At 39.5% G+C, this 9649-nt stretch overlaps 1 protein-coding gene across 5 annotated transcripts in view; it reads left to right on the forward strand.

The window, feature by feature from the left end:
• Window positions 1-8374, forward strand: part of fkbp16 (FKBP prolyl isomerase 16) — a 111169-nt gene extending 102795 nt beyond the window's left edge. For all 5 annotated transcript variants that reach the window (XM_064335626.1, XM_064335628.1, XM_064335629.1 and 2 more), the window contains 2 exons: window positions 7035-7172; window positions 7281-8374. In XM_064335626.1, the coding sequence (XP_064191696.1) occupies window positions 7035-7172; window positions 7281-7367 (225 nt within the window). In that variant the 3' untranslated portion in view covers window positions 7368-8374. The remainder of the gene's footprint in view (window positions 1-7034; window positions 7173-7280) is intronic.
• The last annotated feature ends 1275 nt before the right edge of the window (window positions 8375-9649 follow it).

A 9649-nucleotide genomic window follows, 5' to 3' on the forward strand; every position in this document is an offset into this window, starting at 1 on the left:
GAAGCTCTGGTACCAAGCCCAAAACTGGTCTTAAAAAAATAAAGACAACTGAGTAGCAAAATTACCCAGCGAAAAGAAAAAACCTGAGAGGCTGCTCAGAAAGACACAAACAAAATACAATACCAGGGACAACGTCCCAATACCCAACGGCTCACACAAGCTCAAAATAAAAGTACAAATACCTTAAGGCATCAGAATGCGCTCGCTGCGCTAAGAGACTGAACGCCTTAAAAGAGGACACAGAATCACCCACGAACACAATTCGTGAAAGAATAATAAGGGAAAATAATAGGGAATCAGACACCTGGAACAAATTAAGAAATTCCCAGATGCCGGGTGCCTTCTAGTGGCAGCACAAGGCCACTGCACCCCAGAACCATGACAACAGAAAGCTTGCTTAGCCTCTGTTTTGATCAGAGACTCTTTGGATTTGGTCCACCAGTTAGGAGTCCTATTATCTCAGTCAGGGAAGTTTAAAGCAATTCAAGCAGCGATTGCACAGGCAGAGAATACATCTTATACCACAATAAAACTGCTTTGTCCAACAAGATGGACAGTACGGAACAAAGCCATCACAGCTGTTTTATCAAAGTATGGGTCAGTGCTAACTAGCTTGGAGGAGATGGCTTCCGGTGCCTCAAACACAGCATCTACTGCTAATGGCTTGCTAGGGAAGTTTCGTAAAGGCAAAACAGTGTTGGGTCTGATGCTTTTCTCACCAGTGGTTTGTGAGCTTGAATGCCTGAACATCTCTTTTCAGAAGAGATCTGAAACAGTTGCTGGCATGAAGGCTGCTGTTGAAGTTGTCAGGACCTCACTCAAGGCCAAAAGAAATGAAGCAAGCTTCAAAACTCTGTTTGAAGAGGCGACGGCCATGGTTCAGTCGTTAGGTGTTAAGCCCATTACAACTCCACAGAGCAGACCACCCCCAATGGCCTTCACTGGAGGAGCTGAAGCACATCAGCCTAAATCTGCAAAGGACCACTACAGAGTGGAATTCCTTAAAGTCCTAGACTGTAGACTGTAGTTCTAGACTGTAGATGCACAGTTCACTGAGCTGTTTAACCAAGATGGTTTGCTGACTATGCAAAAATTGGAAGAGACACTTCTTGGAGAGATTGATGCTACAGTCATTGATAAATACAGAGAGTCACTTTCAGTGCAGCATTCTATGTTCTGATTGAACTACTCATTTAGTAACAGTGCAGAAGCTGTAGGGATCATTCGTGGATTGTCTGTAGAGGTACGTGGATTATTTGGGCAAGTGGAAACCCTGGTCAGGTTGCTTTTGGTAGTCCCCGTTTCATCCTCTGAGGCAGAGAGAAGTTTTAGTGCCCTCCGCATGCTCTACAATGACTCAAAACAGACTTAACCATGCCGCTGTCTGTCATATCCATCAGGATAAACTTGACTTGTTGGACAAGAAGTCAATTTGCAAGGAATTTGTGGCTGTAAATGACAGGAGAAAAAAATATATTTGCTTTCTAGCCTAGGTCATAGGCCATGCCTAAAGCTCACCCCCCCATCTCCCTCACCCCCTGAAGAGGGTGAAGACACTTTGCCTTATAGAGCGCCACCCTCCTCTCTGCCCTTACCTACCCGGGGGGCTTGTAACACTTTTACTTTTCCCAATTCCAATAGCAACATACTATTTTGGGTTGTATATAACCCAGACATTGCACTGATCATTTCCAAGTTTTCTGGCAACAGAGATCAGTACCATGTACCATGTAGTACCATGTTTAGGTTGCAAATTGACCTTTTAATGACCTTGTCTAATAATAAACAGAAGTACAGATATTGATGCATTTTGTTTATTTACTTGCTGTTTATTGTGATTCCACAAATGTTGTACCACGCCACTTACTGCCATAGCTACAGTGGAACTGCCTATAGCTACCTAATATTTTAGGGGGTGGGGTGGGCTTTGATTCATAGTAGCAAATGTGTCCACCCCCCAATGTCAAACTCACTCCTACGCCCTTGTTGCTATAATTTTACCTCCTATTCTCTTTGAAGGAGGGACAGATTGTGTTGTCCCCATCTTGCCAATCATCTTCTTGTCCAGATTCTTTTTTTTAAGCGTTTCCACACACATTCACACACAGACAAGTGCCGCCGCTATCTGCTGCCGATTGTCGTTTTTCATTTTTGTTGTGCAGGCTAAGATCCCACATGTGCTGAACATACTTCTAGCGACAACACAGAACACTGATATCTAGTTTATTACGATCATGAATCGTGTAGTGTGTGTTACCAGTGTGTTACCCCCTGTGTTACCCCCTGTGTGTGTTACCCCCTGTGTTACCAGTCTTGTAAGTCATGTAGTGTGAGCGCTTCTAGGATGAAAATACCAGCGATTTTTAGGAAAGACAGTGTGACATGCTGTCCATGGACTTTGTAAGGATTTTAAAAGTTGTGTACACAAGGCATAAGTGGCAGACACGTTAATGCATAGGACACAGCAGTGCCAATTCAGCTCTCGACCTTTGCAGGGAGAACCAAAATTTAGATACTGGGCCAATGTCGGCCAAATGTGTGCTATCAGGGTTTATTATATGGCCAATTATCACTCACACTGCACACAGCAAGCCTATTGCCTCTCATTTTATAGGCTAATGTAAATGGGTAGGGAGGTGTCAATTACTCAACAGACGTCAAAACTTCTGGTTTTGAACTCTCCATTATCATAAAACAACACACTTTCCCCAAAAAAGGTCGTCCTTCTCCCTTAATCCTAATAAATCCCTCCTCTATATCCCTACTTACTTCTGCCCTGACAATGAAATATAAACATGTAACTGTACGTGACTGACAAAGACACACACAGACTGGAGAAGGAGGGGTGACACCCACACTCAAGAGGTTGGGGTCAACAGCATCATAGGGGTGGCCTGCACAGCTACAATATTATTGGTTGCTCAGATGATAGACACACAGCTGCAATGTATTATGGGGAGTCTCTTGATCGTTCTGTATGCTTGGTTGCAATTTTGCTAATGTAGTATACATTGTTTTGCCTATTCAAACTTAACATGCAATGCACTAGAAACACGCTATATTCTCTTTTTACATCACAGTTAGTATGCTAAGTATGGAGAGTATGCAGGTTTGAACACAGCCAAGGTGTTAATTTGAAGACACACAGAGGGTGGGGATGGATTTTAGACCTGAATGAACAGTGAAATATTGTTGGCCATATTAAATTGAAAATTTCAGCGCTTGGACATAACAAGAGGGTGCAGCACTCAGGGTATTATGTATCTGCAAGAAGGCCCTTGCTATGTGCTGTTAACAAGAAGAAAAGACTCCAATGATCCAAGCACTATCAAGACTGGACCAAAAAGATTGTGAAAAGGCAGATGCACATCGTTTTAGACCAGCATATCATAGTTGCCATTTCACTGTAGTAGAACTGGTTTCTTTTAAGATATTGGTCCACTGCCTGATCTTCTCCTGTTAACATTACTGCCTATCAACTGGACCCTCCTGAGTGTTGACTCTTCTGAGTGTGTACTGAACACTGCACTTGGTAATCTTAAGCTCTTTGCAATTTCTCATGGGGAATAACCTTGCCGCAATATGTTTACTTGGCCCCACACATCTAAGCCTAATATTATCTTCTTTGCCATATATCTTGCAGCGTTAGTGCCTGTTTTACTTATACTACGGGCAATGGTATTAGGCTACCGCGATTTAAAAAAACTTTAGGTAGATAAGATTTTACTCAATTTAACTACCTCCCATCCCTCATCTCCCATCTCCCATCCCTCATCTGTAAGTAAAACAGTTGGATGGACTTCCAACAATTTGTTTAATTGTAATGAGGCTATTTTGAGGAAAGTCGTGTCTAAGATTATTTCTAAGTAAAACTATTTTTTTGTGTGTTATTGTAGGAAGAAATTGAAGAAAAAAAGGTTTTACTTTGGTTTTTTATTCAATAAATACATGTTAACTGAATTATTTTTTCCCACATGTCACTATTTATCATTCCAAGAGAAATTTTATGTTCATCTAGCACATATTAGCACACAGTAAATTTGAATATTTTCCATGCCCTAAGTGATAAGTATACCCTTTAGAGATTGTTACACCCCAAAACTCACTAGAAGCAGGTTTACTCTATTATATGCACAAAGCCACCTCAACAATAACAACTACCTGAAAGAAGACTCAATTAAGCACAAAGTGATATATAAAATGCAAGAAAGCGTTTATTACGCAGCAAAGCAGTGAGTTAGATCTATCTGTCCTAAAGGAGTTCTAAGCATATGTACAGGTTCAGTGCAGGTTGAAGGATCTCACCAGGCAGGTAGATATAACCCACACAAGATGGTCCACTTGTCTAAAAGTCTGTCCTCCAGTTAGAAACTGGTAATTAAAAAAATAAAAGTGATAGCAACAAAGCACAAGAAACACTGGGACATAACAGAGATACTAATGTCCTACATTATGTACAATAAGATCACAATAAAATAATATTCCTCTAGCTTCATGGTAAACTGGTGCATCAAACATAACAAAATACTGAGCCACCTATGAACTCATACACAACAGTATTTGAAATTCTCACATTAGGAAATATCAAAAATCTCTTGAAAGACTCTCAGTTTTATTGTGAGTGTTATGAATTTTAACAAAGCAGGCCACTTCCAGCCACTATGCTAACACTGCCCAAGGTATGCTAACAATAGCCCTAAACAAACAGCTAGGCCTATTAGTTAGCCCCAGTACATATGTGCTGAGCATTATCAGCGAAGCCTAACAATTGTCTCATATGACCAATGTGAATATAACAATATAAAAAATATGACACAACATAAAGAATTTAATTGTTACAAGCAGTAATACGTACATCTTCACCATGTTTCTATGTATCCTGGCTAGACTTCATGCGTCCTCCTCTTCTGACCCTCTCCCCAGAAAATGTGCTTCAGCCATGTTGATATTTTGGCAAAATTTGTAAAATCTTCAAAAAACCAAAGGCAAGAAACAATTATGCTGCAATGAGTGCTTGTATATTACTGTGTAATGTTATGGTTAACTATGCAAGACTATGCTGTAGCAACCATTCATACTGTTCGCATGGGGCTCTCAGTCATTGTTATGAACTTAGAATTAAGCACACCATACACTGTTGGAAAACTTAAGCCACGTTTCCACCAAAATTACCCGGAACTTTCAGTCCCAGGAACTACTTTACCAGGAACTAAAAGGTTCCTTCAGCCAATGGTTGTCTGCGTTTCCACCGGGGTCTAAAGTACCGCAAAGATTAGGCAAATTAGCCCACTGACGTTGTCGTCGGTCCATCTGTCATATGATTTCTTCTGTAACCCCATACTACCACCGAAGTAGCCTACATTATTTTCTAATAACCGGGACAGCCCGGAGGGGTTTATTCCACTTATATACAACGGGTTACCAACAATGACTATATATGGTTACTTTTGTATTTATTGATTTTCATATATCCTCTCAAACACATTCATTAACAGCAGAAAACATGCACACGTTGTAAACAATTTGCTGTTTTATTACTTTCTCGTCGTCAATTCCATATAGGCTAATCGCAAAATGACAAGAATAGAACGAAAACTCGGACTTGCGTGAAAATGTAAATTAGTAGTGGTACAGCCACCGTTTGCTTTCCTTCGAAGTTACTGCGAGCCGAGCAGCGAAGTGTGCCCTCCAGATGCGAACCATGCACCATAAACGAGTCCATAGTCTTCCTGGTCTTTTCGTGGAATTGAAAAATGGCAGTAAAATTGAGTAAAATTACGGCAGTATGAAAAAGCTAAAGGGAAGATTACTAGAATTAACCTGTTATTTTACCCGGATAAAAAGTGCGGAAGGTGATTTCCAGTTTGCTTGTACTGTATCACCAATGTTAATTATGCAGAACTACCGCATACCTCACATAACTGTATCAAACGTTTTGAGTCAATTACAACGAGCTAACAAAGAAAATCCGGAAGAAAATATTCAGCAACCGAATTAATCCGTTTGAATGTTTTGGTAGCCTATGTAATATGCTGTCCCAGCACGAATGCTTAGCATTTTATAAAACGAATACTAAAGCAAGAAAAGAACAGAAGAGCACACGTTATAATTCCAAGACGTTGACAGGCTATAACCAAAAGTAGGCTACTGCGCCGCATAACATACAAGTTTGATTTGAAGTTATTATGAAAATAAATTGGTTTGACGCTGCATATTTTCAAACATGGCGGGTAATGGCGGAAAATAAATACAACACAAATGCTACGAGTACTCGACCAATCAGAAATGTTCAGCGCTGCAAGCTCCACCCAAAAGGTTCCTGTACTTTCGGAAAGTACTACCCCCCGAGCAGGAACGTTTTGGGGGGTAAAACAAAGCCCCCAGAGTTCCTGCGGTGGAAACGCACTGAGTTCCTCAAAAGGTTCCTAGTTCCGGGGTATAGTTCCTGCGGTGGAAACGCGGCTTTATTCTGTCCTGCACTGGATAAAAGACTCATCAATCAAACCAGATCAAACTGAAAAGTTACTACATCATAAAAACAAGTGGCAAGCATTTAGTCTCAGTTATTGATATTAGAATGACGTGGTATAATTACAAAAGAATTCTTGTTTATTTTACTACTCAGTGAGCAGTATTTTTTCATCGCTGTATTGGAATATCTTTTGGCTATCGTTGGCTTTATCTTATGATTAAATACTAATTTTTTGCGGTGAAAGAATATTTTCCATGAGCTCCCTATTGTCCAGTGTGCCATGATTGGAGGGCATAGTTGCTGATGAGGCTGCAGGGAAGGTATGCTTGTTAAATGAACAAACTACACGACAATTATGGCACTTATAAATTCCATATTAGGTGTGGTTATTGCGTATTATCTTAAACCTAGAACACAGAGATCATTCTTTCCATTCACAGTTTGTTTGCTAGACCACTGAATGTCTGAGTTAAACAATCTCAGGATGCCAACACCCTAGCCACTTTGGCTCTTGCGTGAAGGGGTTTTGTCAGTTATATATTTGATCTGCTTCTCTTGCTAGGCGATCCACGTCGAGCTGTCTAAACTGGTGAAAAGGCCAGCAGAAGATAGTGAGACCCTGAAGTGCAAGCCCAAACCAGTGCATGTTCAGGGAGAAAACATCATCCCTTTCCTGACCCCCTCCAAAAAGAAGTCTTCAGTAAGCTACAAAGCAGTTCTGACACAAAAAATTATGTTCCACCTCAGCTAATTTCACAAGTGTTTCTCATTTCTCATTTTTTTCATCAAGTGTCTCTTGGTGTTTCAGGGAATGTCATGGAAAATCTTGCTTGGTGCGCTGATGGTGGCCATGGGCAGTTTAGTGACATCACTGGTTCTGACTACCTGGAACTAACTACCTCTAGTACAAGACCAGGGAAATGATTAGCCAGATTTTATATGTATAAATGCAACAGAACTGAGGAGAACCTTTGACTGTGGACTTCAAACATATGCCACAAGGAAGCCAATATATGTAATTATTTAAAAAAACAACGTGTTGCGATTCCCATCAAATTGTGCAATGCTGTCTCCAGATACTCTGGCAGAGCCACCTGTACTGTGACTGCAGGTTAACTATCTGAAGATTACACATTCAGCTACTGCAAGTTAATCATGAGGACATAATGCATATGGTTACCATTATTCTTATAGTAAATTCTAAGGAAATAACACTAAATGCTAGTCAAGGCCTGACAGTTATCTACAACAACATGCAAAGACAAGAATGTAACACACAGCAGACTGGCTGAAAAATAAAATTCTTCTACAAAATATATTTATATACACTGTCTATCTTTTGTAATTCAGTATATTTTAGGATAGTCCATAGCTACACAAAATGTAGGTGTGTCAGTTCTGTCTTCAGCTGATACAGTATACATGGGTGTCTTCCAAGGCTGGGAATTTCAGAAATACCTAATTTTCTTGTCAGAAAAATGTTTATTGACAAAGGCTGGATAAGATTAATAAATTAACAAAAAGATTGTAACAAGAAAGTAATGTCCAACTGTAAATTTGTTAATGGTTGAATGTATTTTAAAGGGCAGTATGCATGTTTGTTTCCCACAGTAACTGTTCATCACAAATTGTGGATGAAATTAAAGACCCCCTGCCATGAAATTAAGTGCTATAAATTGAATAGCCAGTTAAATGCTTATGTTCCTTCAAAAAATATTGATAGTTCCAATACTTGTTTTCAGATTACCAAGTGTGTGTGCATGCACACGTGTTTGTGTATTATGTGCATAAAAATAAAGGACACTAGTTTGAACCTACACTTAGATACGTGTTATGAGTGGTAGCTCATGATGAGCATGTTAGCTTCATGCTGTTTTCATCATTAAATCATAACTTGTTTTACATGTTTCGTTGTGAATTTTGTATGTTACACAACAAGGGGTTAATTTGGGATGTGGTAACCTTAAGCTCCAGTGGATAAGAAGATAAAGAGCAGTAGTGGTGGCAGTAGTGGGGGCAGGGGAGTGGAGAGGGGGGTGGAAAACAAATGTTTCAAAATGGGAAACAAACCATCTGTATTAGCTCGGAGTAATTGCCAAATTGGTTGGTATGATTATCTCTGCAATAACATAATCTATATTATGTACTGAGCAAATGTTGGATGGGCTATTAAACTTTTTTGCACAGTGAATAAAAAGGACAATTTAAATCTCCATTCAAAAGGAATAAAATTAGACAGCTAATTTTCTAGTTCCTACTGAGCCAAAACTCCATTGTGAGTGGGTTGCAAAAATACATTGGGATGCTGGTGCACATTTCCAGGTACAGAAACATTGTTTTTTTTTGTTTTTTTTTTTAAAGAATAATGGTACACTTATGTTAGCCAGCCAAATAGAAGCTAATAGTTTCCCTAAAGTCTTTAGCTAACATGCTGCTGGCTAGGCACCTGACATAGTAACATATTCAAAAGCCACATATTTTTGCATATTCACCAGTTTGTGTATTTAATGAATCTTAGAGATTGCCGGGAAAAAACAAAGTGTGCTCTAAGCATTGAGAACAGCATGGTGATGATCCTGACAGGGATGAAGATGCTGACGAAAAGGATGGCATCCTTGTGTTCCTGGGGCACGAATGGGCATAATTCCAGGAAGCTTCTTAAATGTTTAATGTAAGCTGAACACTGATCTGCTCATTTAAAATGTAAGCCTTTCAAATTCAAATAAACAAGAAATTACATAATTCAAAAGACGTAAGTTTGCTTAAATTTGTCTCATTCCTCCTGTCAATGCTGAGAAGATGGAGACAGATAAGTCAACATCAGATTTAGCTGGTGAGATATGGTGAGTATTTCTATAGCAAATGTTTTCTTGCAGTGAAGTATAGTTCACACTGTTTTGTTCACATTGACATCCTGACATTTTTTTAATCTAACTTTTTGTCTCCTTTACAGTTGCAACATTTTCAGTTCAGTCAGGAGCACTGTCATCAAAGTTTGAATCTTTATTAACATCTTAAAAGGCAATACAGTTGTGTTTGATGGTATGGCTCTGTTCCATGCATGCATACATAATGCAGGAGGGCAGCAAAAAAACAAGACCAGGTTAAAACCTAATAGGGTAAACGTCCCTATTAAGCCCACCAAATCCGTTTTTCAGACATTTTTCATGTATACTG

Source organism: Anguilla rostrata, chromosome 5, assembly GCF_018555375.3.
Source record: "Anguilla rostrata isolate EN2019 chromosome 5, ASM1855537v3, whole genome shotgun sequence".
NCBI lineage: Eukaryota > Metazoa > Chordata > Actinopteri > Anguilliformes > Anguillidae > Anguilla > Anguilla rostrata.